This window comes from Lasiodiplodia theobromae (genome assembly GCF_012971845.1).
Source record: "Lasiodiplodia theobromae strain AM2As chromosome Unknown scaffold_18, whole genome shotgun sequence".
Lineage (NCBI taxonomy): Eukaryota > Fungi > Ascomycota > Dothideomycetes > Botryosphaeriales > Botryosphaeriaceae > Lasiodiplodia > Lasiodiplodia theobromae.
Genome location: NW_023336388.1, coordinates 107,641 through 121,551, shown reverse-complemented (window position 1 = coordinate 121,551; position 13,911 = coordinate 107,641). Strand labels below are relative to the sequence as shown.

Genomic DNA, 13,911 nt, shown 5'->3' with positions numbered 1-13,911 from the left:
GATGACGATCCGTTCGGCTTGAGCCAGTTGCCGTCGAGGCCGGCTGCAAAGCCAGTTAGCGCTTCCGCACCAATTGACCAGGATGATGACATTCTAGGTGATCTTGGCAAACCTGTGTCTGAGCTTCCTCCGCGCCAGTCCGAACCTCAACACTACGAGGAACAGCACCAGAATGACCGCATCGATGTCACGACGTCCCACGGCGACCCTCGCGACGCCGCCGTCGCAGAATTGGTGGACATGGGATTCCCCGCGGACAAATCTGCGGAGGCCTTGGCCCACACAGATAGCGGAACGGACATTCAAGCCGCTGTCGGCTGGCTGCTTAATCAGGCACATGAAGAGGCCAAGCACAAGTCCCGGCAGCGGCAAGAAATACGGGGCCGTGCCAGCCCGTTGGGCCCGGAGAACGAGCGGCACAGAAGCTCTTCGGGGCGAAATAACCGAAATGAGCATGCGGGAGAAGGCGCTCCGGCCTGGATGCGCGAGCAGGGTAGCCGGTCGACGTCTCAGCGAAGGAATGAAGGCCGCACGCCTACGGAAGAGAAAGACATGGCACAAATGGCTCAAGAGTTTGGAACCAATCTGTTCAAGTCTGCCAACAGCTTTTGGAAGCAGAGTCAGAAAAAAGTGCAAAAGGCAGTTGCCGAGTTCCAGCAGGATGGTGACCCCAGCCAACCGAAATGGATGAGAGAAGCCCAGAGCCATGCAACCGGAGATGGGCCAGCCCGCAGGAACAGACCTCCGGTGGAGCACGAGGTCACGGATGAAGCTATGATGCTGGAGTCTGGCATGGGTCCGCCTCAGAAGTCTAGCCGGGCGACTACCGCCCCCCGTCCTGACTTACAGCCCTCGAATCCCCGGTCAAGAGGCCAATCGCCAGCCTCCATTCGCGACTCTTACCGTTCAACACCTCCTCCATCAGCACATGGACGTGTTGGAAAACTCACGCGAGAAGACGTCGAGGAGCAATCGGCACAGAATTATGTCAGCCCTGCCCGTCGGAAGAAAACGACACCTAAGCCGTCGGAGCCAGTGCCTGAACCAGATTTATTTTCCCCGTCTTCGCAAAACGTCCCGTCTTCGGGCAGATCGCCTGCGCCGCTCCACCCGAACAACCCGTTCGCTCCCAAAGCCTCACCCGCGCCGAGAACGCCGTCAGCACCCAAACCCGCTAGTTCGCCATTGCCTCCTCGCCCGCATGTGCCCCCACGACAAGTACCTCCGGCCTCAGCAAGCGCACTCTCAACTTCGGCTTCGCACAGGCAGAAGGGCACCGAATCCTTCAAACGCGGTGACTATGCAGCTGCCCATACATCGTACACAAGCGCTCTCCAGCCTCTCCCATCCGGACATCCCATCGCAATTATTGTTCTCTGCAATCGCGCCCTTACCAATATCAAAGTGGGCGACCCCAAAGCTGCGGTAGCTGACGCCGACTCTGCCCTGTCTACCATTGGGCCGTCGCGCGGCGAAGGAGAGAAAATCGCCATGGGAGGTGCGGAAGGAGAGAAAGATATGAAAGAGTTCTTCGGCAAAGCTCTGATGAGGAAAGCAGAGGCACTAGAGAACATGGAAAAGTGGAGCGAAGCAGCCAAAGTTTGGAAGGAAGCTGTTGAGGCAGGTGTTGGAGGATCGGTCAGCATTCAGGGCCGGAATAGATGCGAGAAAGCGGCGGGTGGCGGCGCACAACAGACGTCGCGCCCTGCAGCTGCACGCCCCGCGCCAGCTGCCAAGAAACCAGCGGCGAGACCTGCCCCTAGACCAGCTGTTTCAACTCAAGGGTCTGCAGAAGCAGTCAAGAAATTGCGCGAAGCCAACGCGGCGGCCGAGAAGGCTGATGACGAGAAGTTTGCACTGACGGACCAAGTCGATGCAAAATTAGTGGCTTGGAAAGGTAGCAAGTCAGACAATTTGCGGGCGCTTCTGGGATCGCTCGACACAGTGTTGTGGCCAGAGGCAGGGTGGAAGAAGGTCGGCATGCAGGATCTAGTCATGCCGAATAAGGTCAAGATTGTGTACATGAAGGCGATTGCCAAGGTGCACCCGGATAAGGTGAGTTTCGGTCCCAGTGTTGGCTTGACGTGCAGTGTGCTGACTCGGGCTTTGACAGATATCGCAAGATGCTACGACTGAACAAAGAATGATCAGCGCCGCTGTATTTGCGACGCTGAATGAGGCATGGGACAAGTTCAAGAAGGACAACAACCTATAGAAATTTTGCATTGCATTGGCCGGAGCAGGATAGCGTAGAATTAGCATGACTGAGCAACACGGAAGGTAAGGTACGAATGTGTTCGAATGTGAATGGATCTCTGGACTCACCGTGACGGGAGAATACGGTGCGAGAGCGTGCAGCGGGAGGCGTATGACGAATGTGCGACCAAGGAATGTGTAGCCGACATGTACCCCGGATCTGCAGTGAATTCTTGCCCAGTTGCCAGTCGTTACGTAACCGGTCCCAAGTCTCCGCCATGACTCTTTGAATCCAACTTTTGCTTCGCTCCCACCCTCTGTCAGAGCGCGTCACAAAACACCCAAATCCACTCCGAGGCCACAGCTGAGCACATATCCCAGGTTTGCGCCAAATTGCTTGAAGGATCGTACCCGGTCTGAGCGACCGCCTCCACAGCCGTCATGTTTCCGCCGTCCCAGGGCCTCAATCTCGACATTGATGCCATCAGCGGCATCACCGGCTCAATCTCCATCGCATGTTGGGTCGTGGTGTTCTCGCCACAGATCATTGAGAACTTCCGACGTGGTTCGGCGGAGGGACTATCGGTCGTCTTTATTGTCGTCTGGCTGCTCGGCGATGTCTTCAACATTGTCGGCGCCGTGCTGCAACGGGTGCTGCCCACAATGGTGCGCTCCATCTTCTTCGCATACATGAGGTTCACGATCGCTAATGGTAACTAGATCATCCTGGCCATCTACTACACGCTCGCCGACATCGTTCTGCTCGCGCAGTGCTTTTACTACAAGGGGTTCACGCTTAAAGATGAGGTTAGAAAGCCGGAGGACGATGATGAGCCACCGAGAGAGCCGTCGGAAACTTCAGCGCTGCTGGGCCAGTCGAGACCTGCCCACATCAGCGACTTTGAGGGTGGCAGGCGTCGGTCGTCGTTCTCGTCCTTTACCGAGCGGCTGTTCCACGACGGAGAACATCTTTCGCCTGCGACGCCGTTTGTCGACACACCCGCGCCAGACACTGCGCGACAGGCTCCTCGTTCGGCACTCAAGTCCGTCCTCTTCAATCTCGTCGCTGTCATTCTGGTGTGCGCAGCAGGCTTCCTCGGCTGGCTCTTCACGTACCAGCCACCGGAAAACAACACGGCAAACGAGGGGGAGGACAGCATACAATTCAATGTGCTGGGCCAGATTGGAGGCTACATCTGCTGTGTCCTATACCTCGGGTCTCGGGTTCCACAGTTGTACCTGAACTACAAGCGGCAGAGCACAGAGGGCATATCCATGCTCTTTTTCATTTTCGCCTGTCTTGGCAACTTGACCTACGTCATCTCTATCCTGGCTTATAAGCCTGTCTGCCACGGACACGGCGGACACTGCAGGCCGGGCGAGGCTGGCGATATCTACGGACGGTATTTCCTCGTCAATCTTAGCTGGTTGCTGGGAAGCTTCGGAACGCTCTTGCTAGATGCGGGCGTTTTCGTGCAGTATTTCATGTACAAGAAAGACGATTCAGATGAGGCTGTGGTGTAATGCTTATTCGGGCGGGGAACACTAATGGCAAGAGGCTCACGGGTTGGGCGCATGTTGACGGGGATTGGCGTTTAGATTTCTACTGGAATGGTTTCGGCAGCGTTCATTTTGGTGTATACAGGGCTACTTTAGAGTACAGAGAGGCGCACGTATATAAAAGATTGGTTTTTTCTTTCCCTGGATTTGTGCAAGCACGCAACAGGGACGGCGGCCAGCGTCGGCAGTTAGGCGGGGCTCGCAGCCGTGCTACAAGTCGCGCCCCACGTCCGCGCCGAAGAGTCAACGCCCAGCATGTCCTTCTCAGCAAAGACACCCTGCCATCGACCCTCACGCCGCCATGGAGAAGATTACGGATAAGCTCGCGGCTCTGCCGCCCGATGGCCGTTACTTTTCGCTCGAGTTCTTCCCGCCCAAGACGCAGATGGTGCGCAATGCCCGCCTGCCCGTCGCCGTACCCTTCGCTAACCTCGCGTTTAGGGCTTCGCCAACCTCCAGAACCGTCTGGAGCGCATGGCCAGCGCCCTTCGTCCGCTGTTCGTCACCGTGACCTGGGGCGCCGGTGGCAGCACCGCGTCCAAGTCGCTCGAGCTCGCCGAGCTGACCCAGCGCCAGCTGGGCCTTACCACCTGCCTGCATCTGACCTGCACCAACATGAGCCGCTCGCTTGTTGACGAAGCCCTCGAGCAGGCAAAGGCCCTAGGCGTGCGCAACATCCTAGCCCTCCGTGGAGACCCGCCCCGTAGTGAGGAATACCGCGAGGGCGAGGCCGATAAGGAAAACGACTCGAACAAGGATTTTACCTGGGCTGTCGATCTGGTGCGCTACATCCGCGCCAAGTACGACGACTACTTTTGCATTGGCGTCGCCGCGTACCCCGAGGGTCACTCGGACCAGTCGCACCCGGACAAGCAGGATCCCAAGTTTGACCTGCCCTACCTAATCGAGAAGACCAAGGCCGGGGCCGATTTCATCATGACCCAGCTGTTTTTCGACATCAAGGCGTACGAGGAATTTGAGGACATGCTTCGCAACGATCCCTCGGGAGTGTTCAAGACTATCCCCATCATTCCTGGGCTGATGCCGATCCAGAGTTATCAGATCCTCCGCCGCACAACCAAGCTCAGCCACGCCAAGTTGCCGCCCGCGATGCTCGCTCGTCTTGATGCAGTCAAGGGTGACGATGAGGCAGTGAAGAGTGTGGGAGTGGACATACTGAGCGAGATAGTCGAAGAACTCAAAACGCGATCAAACCCAGGTCCGAGAGGCTTCCACTTCTACACGCTGAATCTGGAAAAGGCAGTTGCTCATATAGTCGAGCGCTGCCACCTGATAACTGCTACGTCGCCTAATGAGGACGAGGAAGCGGTGACCATCGAAGACATCCCCGTGAACGGTGGTGGACCGAGTGATTCTCTTAAAGTCAAGAATAGGAGACGTCTGTCTTCGGCGAACTCGACCCCGCATAATCGAGTCGTAGTGGACCGCCCGTCCACGTCTAGCAACAAGAGCTACGAAGCGCTTGCAGACGAAGCAGGTGTTCCGAAGGACAAGATCATGACTAGAGCCAACACGCTAGCGATTTCAGAAGGGGAGGGAACATTGGGCAGGGAAGCCACCTGGGATGACTTCCCGAACGGTCGGTGGGGAGACGCAAGGTCACCAGGTTAGTGCATTTGCATTCAACGACGGACCATTATATCTAACGTAGATCACAGCGTTTGGCGAAATTGACGGCTACGGAGTGTCGTTGCATGTGTCGATTCCGCAAGCAATTAGGCTTTGGAAGTACCCGACAACCGTGGAAGACATCTCCGACATTTTCCGGCGCCACATCGTTGGCGAGCTCGAGGCGATACCTTGGAGCGAAGAGGGGCTGAACCCGGAGACAGAGACGATCCGTGAACAACTGCTTAAGCTTATTGCAAAGGGGTGGTGGTCCGTTGCGAGCCAGCCGGCCGTTAATGGTATCAAAAGCACGGATGCGATATTTGGCTGGGGCCCCAAGAATGGCTATGTCTTCCAGAAGGTAATTATTACTCGATCTACTCTTAGCAATCTGCTAACATGGCACACAGCCCTTCGTGGAGTTCTTCCTCTCTTCAGCTGACTGGGAGAAGCTGCAAGCAAAGCTGGATGAACTACCTGACGTGACGTACTTTGCGGGCAACCACGCAGGAGAGTTTTCGTCCAATGACGAGGATTCGGTCAACCCGGTAACTTGGGGATCCTTTGCAGGTAAAGAGATTGTGACGCCTACGATTATCGAGTCAGTTTCCTTCCGGGCGTGGCTCGAGGAGGCGTTCAGCATCTGGTCAGAGTGGCGGCATATCTACCCGCCTCGGTCGGCAACGGCAAACCTGCTTGGGCAAATCCGGGACGACTACTGGCTAGTCAACATCATCCATCATGACTTTGTGGAAAAGGACGCTCTCTGGCGCCTCCTTCTGGACGAATAGGGGTTTGGCAGGTGGAATATCCATGGGCGGGGCGAACTGGTACCATAAGAAAGGCGTTTTTTCTGTTTTAGGAAACATTGAGTGAACGAGAAAGAGGAGGAGTAGGTGTATTATAATGTAGAGCAAAGTGACTGGCAGAGCTCTCGCGATGCTGAAGGTTCTGGTTGTCATTGTACATACAAAATGGATGACAAAGTATCTACGCGTGTGTGGTCAAAGCTCCACATGGAAGCTCTGCCTACGTCAGACCCACCCAACCCACGCGCACCTTTCAACATGCCTCTATCTCTCGTTCCAAACCCCAGCTGGCCGCCATGAGAACACTCCTGTCGCGCCAACTGGTGCGCCCGAGAGCGCTTTTCCCCCGCACACGCAATGCCAACATCAGGCGACCTTATTCCGCAAATACTCAGCCGCCATCTCCGCCCGAAGCTTCAGAAGCCGCAGCAGCGGCGGCTCGCAAGCAATCGCGCCTGGACCGCGTGATCTCGCGCCGTAAGTCTCTCTCGCTCTCTCGCCTTTCGCTCTCCGCTTTTTGTCTAACAACAGCGTGCGCACACACAGTGCCGGGTCGACTCCAGCGCTACCTGTCGCCGCTGCGGAGCGCGCCGCTCACGCACGTCACGGCGTTCCTGCTGCTGCACGAAATCACGGCCATCGTGCCGCTGGTCGGGCTCGCGGCGACGTTCCACTACGCCGACTGGCTGCCGCCGTACATTTCCGAGGGCGCGTGGGTCAAGCAGGGCGTCGAGCGCTTCGGGCGGTACTTCCGGCGCAAAGGGTGGATCGCCGACGACGACGCCGTCGTGCGCGAGGCCGAGGACGAGGTGGATTACGAGGAAGGGCACCGGGCGCGGCTGAGGAGGCAGGCGGGTACCGCGTGGACGTGGGGCGAGGGCGGCGTCAGGCTGCTGGTCGAGGTCGCGACGGCGTGGGCGGTCACGAAGGCGCTGTTGCCGCTGAGGTTGGGGTTGAGCGTGTGGGCGACGCCGTGGTTTGCGAGGGTTGCGCTGCAGCCTGTTGGTAGGGGATTCAAGAGGATATTTGGCGGCGGCGGTGGGAAAGCTCCTGGGGGAGGCGCCGGGAAGAGCTGAGGGTTGGACGGGAAAAGATGCACATACGGAGCAGGTCTCAATTGGAGATCTTGGGGAGAAACTGAAGTGCTCCGCCCGGACAGGGTGGAACAAACGGTGGCTCTATCTAGTCACTGTTGCGCACAACAAGCCATGTCATAAGGGATCTCATTTTCAAAGTTTGTGCCCTGCGGCCTAGTATTGCTAATTGGGGTTGCCCACTACCCTATTTCTCCAGGTACGTCCACATAGCCGTCGGCGCCTCGGGCATGATGGTCGGCACCACTCCGCGATCCTCGCCCTTCTCACCCTTCTCGATCATGGCCTTGTACGCCGGCCGTTCGGCCAGGCGCTGGAGCCACTGCAGGATGCCATCGTAGCCGGTCAGAGGGAAGGGGACGAACAAGCGCATGGTCGAGACGGTAAATGCAGCGTAGATGTCGGCGGCGGTGAACTCGTCACCCGCCAGATACGGCGTCGCTCTTAGCCGGGTGTCCATGGCCTTCAGCGTCCTATCGACGCGGTTTTGCATGCTCTGGACGACTGGGTTGGAGCTCTCGGTGACGCCGGCCATTTGGAGGATCATTGGCGTCTGGATGGTGGACTGCAGCGTGCCGACGGACCAACCGAACCAGTAGACGTAGTCGGCGTAATTGGGGGAGCTCGGGGGCAGCTTGAAGCGGCCGTTGCCGTGCTTGGTCATGATGTATTCCATGATGGCGCTGGACTCGGACAGCGTCAGGTCGCCATCTTGAAAGATGGGCGCCGTTTCGGCCGGGTGGCTGGGAGGCATCTTTTGTCAGCTGCGCTCTCCATTTCGTGTCAATTGCTCAGAGCGTACAGGGCTTTCAGCTCTGGCGGCGCCATAAGAGTCTTGCGATCGCGCTGGTAGATCTTGAGCTCATAGGGCAGGCCGAGCTCCTCGCACAGCCAGACGATACGGTCCGACTGGGAGCGCTGAAGGTGGTGGACAACGAGGGGCATGGTTCAATGCTTATCGACAGGAAAGGAGTGGAGGTTTGATCAAGCAATTGACGTTGCGGGGCTAAGCATTATATACGTAGCTATCACGACTCAGATGCCACGCGACCTAGCATGGGGCAATAGGACGGCATTATTGCCTTCGGCGGTCGCTTGTCTGCCGACTCGGACATCAAAAGCTCCGGCTACCGCGTCGGCTATCGGGTATCCGTGTTCTAGAAGGGATCCAAGGCGGTGACGTCCATGGAGGGGCAGGAGCTGGCGCCGTTAGCTACGATGTGGGGCTGCTGACTAAAAATAGTGAACAAATCAGCTGAGTTCAACACCATTTACTATTCCTCATTGATATGCCTGTTGGAGCAAGAAGGCCGCCGGCGCCCTCTCGGGAGTTCGGCTAAATCGCATCCGAATGCCTCGGTAGGTCGAGGCGCTGTATTTGCGAGAGGACATTGATATTCAAGGCTAATGTCATCCATTAGGAAGTAAAGCAGAATAAAATTAATTTCTTCAAGAGTACGCCGGAAAATAAAAATCAAATATCAATTCAAGCAACCCTCACCTCTGGCCGAGTAAGGCCGTCCGTTCCCCTTCCTCCCCATCCCCCCTTTGCCTCCACCAGCCCTTCTTCCTCACCCAGATTCTCTCTTCTCTCCAAATCTCGCCAGGCCAGCCACCTTCCATAACAACAACTTCGATGCCATTCTTAGCTCGCCTTCCAGCCCTGATAAGCCACGCAACCACCCATCCCAACCCAAACAAAACAAACAAAGCAGCAATGCCGCAGAAAAACGACACGATAGCCGTGAGCAGCGTCGTGGTGGAAACGTTGCAGCTCTCGCGCCCAAACGACTTAGTCCGCAGCTCATAGCGCTCCGGATCGAAGGGGCAGATGTGAGCGTGTTTGAGGGGCGCGAGAGGCGCCCATCGAAGCGGTATGTCCGAGGCGGACGGGAGCGGAATGCAAGTTGATGACTGTGCCAGCCCTTTCTGTTAGTCTGCATTCTACTTTTCCATTTTTCACGATACCTTCGGAGTTGTTGAAAGATGGAGGAGGAGGGATGCAAAGAATCCACTGACGTAAGGACACCATCCGCAGCGCGCGTCGCTGCTCAGGCACGACCCGCACGACTGCAGCCGCCAGCAGCGCACAAGCCGCTCGTCCCATTCCGGGTCGGTGGCGTCGACGCGCCGGCCGCCGCGACGGCCGGGGCGCGAGGGAGGTGATGACTGCGAGAGGAGCGTCTGATTGAACCAGTCTTCCAGTTCTGGAGGCACATGGAGGATCGGCTCTTCCATGCCCATATTGCTGTCCTTGAAAGGTTTTTGTGATTCCCTTCTACTCTTGCAACGGCCTTTGTTTTGCCCGGAAAAAAATACGGCGCTGATCCTTTCCGCAGAAATACCCTTGCGGAGGAATTTCCCTGAAGATTGTTGCAGGACGGCGAAGGCGCAAACAGACAGGTAGCTGTAGACTTGGTCAGACGCGAGGGCAGCGCGAGTGATATTGAGATCAGCGCGAAGAGGCAACGAGTTAATGACTTGCTATTGGAAAGCCAACGAAGATGTGATCGCTGAAGAGTGTAGTAGGAACAAGAAGTGCAACGATGATCAAGTCTTGTGTAATGACCATCACGCGGGGTGGGCGGGGTTGTGGCTGGGGGCTAAAGCGCGGCCAAGCAAGGAAGAGGCTGGTCATACCCTTGCCGAAAACGGGAGCCTATGGCCTCTGGCTGGTGAGCAAAGTGTTGCGCATGAAACGTGCAAACAAGGAATGTGACGTCCGCAACTAGACTGCTATGCTAGTAAAGTGCACGTTGGGGCAGAGGTATTCTCCATCCAAAATGGTGTAGGATTCCTAACGTCATACTTAGCTGTCCTAAATTTAGCACAAAACCGTCCGCTAGCTCGAAACACCACTTCCATCTATCTAATCGTCGCCTTGAAACAAATTCCAACCACGAAGCGAATGGAAAGGCTGAAACGAAGCCGTTGTTCTCGTAAATCATCAATGTATGCCCATCATCAAGTAGGAAAAAAAGAAGCATAGAAGGACATAAAGCCTAGACACCCGAAAGACGGGGCCAGGTGAAGTAGAAGAAGAAGACATGAATAGAAAATAGAAAAGTCCTCACAACGCTATGATTTTCGACTGCAGTGGGCTGCAGAGGAAAGTCGATTTCTTTTACGACCCACTGCGCCATCTCAGCGTTGCCTTATTTAGAAAGAACCTCTGCGGACACTTGCACCGCCGCCAACGTGCTTGCGGAAATGCAGGCTCCTCTTCCTACTCTTCACACTCGTCCCGTCCTTCACAAAGACGCTCAACGCCCCCTCACCACCGCAGGTCTCTCCCGCAGAGCCCTTGCACTCCATATCGCATTTGGAAGCATCGAGGACCTCACTCTGGGTCAGGTCGTTACCGCAGAAGCACTGTTCGCCGTACTCAGTTCCAGCAATACTGAAGCCTTGCTCATCGCAATACTTCGCGCAGCCAGACGAAGTAATGGCTTCGCCCCAGTAAGCGAGCACCTTCCCAGACAGAGAACGTGGAGAGACAGCATCGCTGTGGCAGCCTGAGCTGGTCCAGCCGGCTGGGAGTGTAACGTTTTCGTTGGACACCGAGACAGCAGGAGCAGTAGAGCCTGTTGGCGCGGGGCCGTCCGCAGTGTAGTATGAAGTAACAGTGACGTAGACAACGTTGCCACTGCTGTCGGTGGTCGCGACTGCTTCGTCAGTGACGACAGGTGTCGCAACAAGGGACGTCTTCGAGGAAGATGGCGCCGAGTTGGCCGCTACAGCAGAGGCGGCGGCGGACGCGACACCAGAGGTGCCATCAGAGTCAAGGGTTGCGGTGTCGCCGCAGTTGGTCTTCATCACAGCCCTATCCGGACCGTACTGCAGCGGGTTGCAACCCGGCAGAGCATCAAGCCAGCCGTCAACCTCCTCCGTGACCGACTGCTTTTGCGAGCAGTTCTCACGGGTGTCTTCCTGGCCGTCTTTCTTCCAGGTATCGAAGCAGTTCTCCAACGGCTCGCCAGACTCTCCAATGTTGCACTCCTTCATTTGCTTTTCCAAGACTCCTTTCTCCCAGCCATTCAGGAAGTCAGCATGGAAGCCGTAGCCGGTAGGATCGCCATTTGAAACGACCCATGGCTGGTCGCTCATCTCATAGAGGCCATCAAAGGGCTCCGTATCGAACCAGAACTCGATGAAGATGTGGGGCAGGATATGGGGGTGGGTCGTAGGGCATGGACCGCTGTCAGGAGCACCGTTGCCTTCAGCATCGGTCTTGGGGTAAGACATGTGGGCATGCGGATCGTCGACGTTGAACTCTTCGCCGTTCCAGCAGTAAGGGAAGCGGACGGAGCCAGCGAAGCCGTTGGGGCACGAGGTGAAGTTGCCGGGGAAGCCACTGGACTTGACGTCAGGACCGTGGCAGAACCACTCGACGGAGTTCTGCAGCTGCTTGGTGGCGGCAGGGGCACGCAGGTTGGCGTCACCGGCGATCATCTTGAAGCCTTCGGGGAACTCCTCGATGAGGTCAAAGTTCTCCGCGCCAGTATCCGGGTCGGCAGCACGGTTACTACAGGGAAGCGATTAGCGTCTGGCTTTGGTAGGGGACGGGGATGATACTCACAAGTAGTACAGCACACGATGGTGCTCCTTGACACGGGTGAATGTCTTGTTGGTGGGGTCCTGGAAGTACAGAGCAGGAGCCCAGTAGAGGCTGTGGTCAGGCTTAACGTAGACCTGGCTGCAGGAGGCGGCTTGAGTGTCGTCGTAGTTTGTGTCCGCAGAAACGACGTTAGCACCGACGAAGGAGTGGACGTGGGTTCCGAGTTGGCCAGGATTCAATATCGGATCCAGGCGCTCGACGACGACGGGCGGCTCGACCCACTCCTGCCGGAAGTAGTGGCCATGGTAGTCGATGGCGCTCCAGTCAATGGTGCTCCAGTCGACGGCGCGGGCCACAGAGGTCAAGCCGGCAAGAACGGCGGCGGAGGAGAGCTTGTCGGCGAGCATTTCGAATCGGATGCGTGAATCGGAAGGAGCCGGACGAGAAGAATATGGGCACAAGAAAAGAAGAGTGGTGGCAGGTCTGAATGAGTGACGAGCAAAAGAACGGCCGAGTCACAGACTCGTGGTGAGGGGCAATGAGCGTGAAGAGCCTGCCAGGGCCAGCGATATGAACAATGAAAAACGGGCGAAGCGGGTGAAAGTGAAGAGAAAGGATCAAAATATAAGCATTGTTAATTGCAAGATAAAGGATATTGTGCGCTCCATCAGTGTACATTAGCGGCGCAGGTGGCTTTCAAGGGCCGGACCATTGTTCGGGGCGGAAGCGCGACGGCGGCGCATGTGCGGTGGCGGAGAGCAGAGGGCCGGCTTCCGGTAGGTGTATTGGATTTCGTGGTGGGGAGTAAGGCCAATGGCAGCGCTTGTGAGCGGCGGCTGGCCTCCCCATTCGCTGGCCAAGATCCCGATTGGGAAGGAAGGCACCTTGCTCCCAGTTGGTGGCTTGCGTCCGTACGTTTCAGCCACTCTTTGTTTCTTCAACTTTTTTTGCGCTCTTTTCCTGTTCCTGGCAGTCGGCGGCCCGCCCGTCAGGCACCCGCCGTTGCTCCCACCCCCCTGCTGATCAACAGCGTCTGGCCACTGCGATATGTGAGCAAGTATTGCCGCGCCGTGTAGCCGGCGACTTCCCGCGCGCTTCGCCGCCTGGCGCCGACGGAGGTTAACGGCTGGCGGCGCTCGTCGGTCGGTCTGGGCGGGCGCGTACTGCAAGCGAGCTTCAACACGAGTTCGACGCGCTGCAACGTGTAGTCCACGCATCTGCAGCTGCAGCCGTCATTTCCAGACGTGCAGAGTGGCTGCGTGAGGTTGGTGTTGGCAATGCAGCCGCCCTCGAGGACGAGCGTTTCAAAACGTGTTAGCCAAATGTCAAGGGGAGGCGTGGGTCGAGCCCTGATAACAGGATCACGGCTAGCAATCAGACTTCGCGTGTGACAGCCGCCATCTCAGTCTGCAGATGCAGCATGCATACGGCCCCGGTGGCTAGCGCGTGGGATGAGATTATCCATTCCTGGAGGAGTTGCAGGAGTAGGGCTGGCGTAAATTTGACAGATGTACGGGCGTTTCCATCCGAACGACAGCTTCAACTTTCCCTGTAGTGCCACTTTTCCGGGCTCTTTTCTTCTTGGGCATTGCCCTACTCCCACAGGCGCTTATCAAAACGAAAGAAACGACCCCTCGTGTGCATCACTCGCCCAGATCCACGGAATGGGGATCTGCCGTTGTGATAAGGTAGACTCAGGTTACCGAGAAATTATTAAAGTTGAAGCTGGTAGATGGTGCACCTAAAGCCAGATGCGCGAAGTGGGCCATGTGCGTCAGGGTGAATGAGGAGTTGCAGGCGTGAGGGGGCCGTAGCCGGCGGCAGCGACTTTCTGGAGTGCGGGAACGCGGGCGGCGGGAGGCGGCGGAAAGTCTTGGCGGCGCCGATCTCGCAGTTGGAGGGGCGGGCGCGGGCGATCTGACGTCGGCGGGGCTTTGAAATCAGAGCGCGCTCACACCTTCGAGAATGTCCCAGCCCATCCACTCGACGCACTCTGACTCCGCTCGCTGCGCTGTTCTCGCCCACTACTTCCAAAGCCCGGACTAAGCCTGCTCGCCTCTCTACT

At 57.1% G+C, this 13,911-nt stretch overlaps 5 protein-coding genes across 5 annotated transcripts; 3 read left to right on the top strand and 2 right to left on the bottom strand.

Annotated features, from left to right (window-relative positions):
* Positions 1 to 2,637: 2,637 nt before the first annotated feature.
* Positions 2,638 to 3,720, top strand: LTHEOB_6247 (Pq loop repeat protein; the record flags this gene model as incomplete). Its single annotated transcript, XM_035515482.1, has 2 exons — positions 2,638 to 2,862; positions 2,917 to 3,720. The coding sequence occupies 2 exons, from the start codon at positions 2,638 to 2,640 to the stop codon at positions 3,718 to 3,720; spliced, it is 1,029 nt and encodes a 342-aa protein (XP_035372830.1).
* A 337-nt stretch (positions 3,721 to 4,057) lies between these two features.
* LTHEOB_6246 (Methylenetetrahydrofolate reductase) lies at positions 4,058 to 6,176 on the top strand (the record flags this gene model as incomplete). Its single annotated transcript, XM_035515481.1, has 4 exons — positions 4,058 to 4,144; positions 4,198 to 5,383; positions 5,436 to 5,746; positions 5,796 to 6,176. 4 exons carry the CDS (start codon positions 4,058 to 4,060, stop codon positions 6,174 to 6,176), a joined length of 1,965 nt encoding a protein of 654 aa, XP_035372829.1.
* A 314-nt stretch (positions 6,177 to 6,490) lies between these two features.
* Positions 6,491 to 7,270, top strand: LTHEOB_6245 (Mitochondrial seryl-tRNA synthetase protein; the record flags this gene model as incomplete). Its single annotated transcript, XM_035515480.1, has 2 exons — positions 6,491 to 6,671; positions 6,741 to 7,270. 2 exons carry the CDS (start codon positions 6,491 to 6,493, stop codon positions 7,268 to 7,270), a joined length of 711 nt encoding a protein of 236 aa, XP_035372828.1.
* Positions 7,271 to 7,475: 205 nt separating this feature from the next.
* Positions 7,476 to 8,233, bottom strand: LTHEOB_6244 (Glutathione s-transferase; the record flags this gene model as incomplete). Its single annotated transcript, XM_035515479.1, has 2 exons — positions 7,476 to 8,031; positions 8,091 to 8,233. 2 exons carry the CDS (start codon positions 8,231 to 8,233, stop codon positions 7,476 to 7,478), a joined length of 699 nt encoding a protein of 232 aa, XP_035372827.1.
* A 2,214-nt stretch (positions 8,234 to 10,447) lies between these two features.
* Positions 10,448 to 12,253, bottom strand: LTHEOB_6243 (WSC domain containing protein; the record flags this gene model as incomplete). Its single annotated transcript, XM_035515478.1, has 2 exons — positions 10,448 to 11,813; positions 11,868 to 12,253. 2 exons carry the CDS (start codon positions 12,251 to 12,253, stop codon positions 10,448 to 10,450), a joined length of 1,752 nt encoding a protein of 583 aa, XP_035372826.1.
* Positions 12,254 to 13,911: the final 1,658 nt, after the last annotated feature.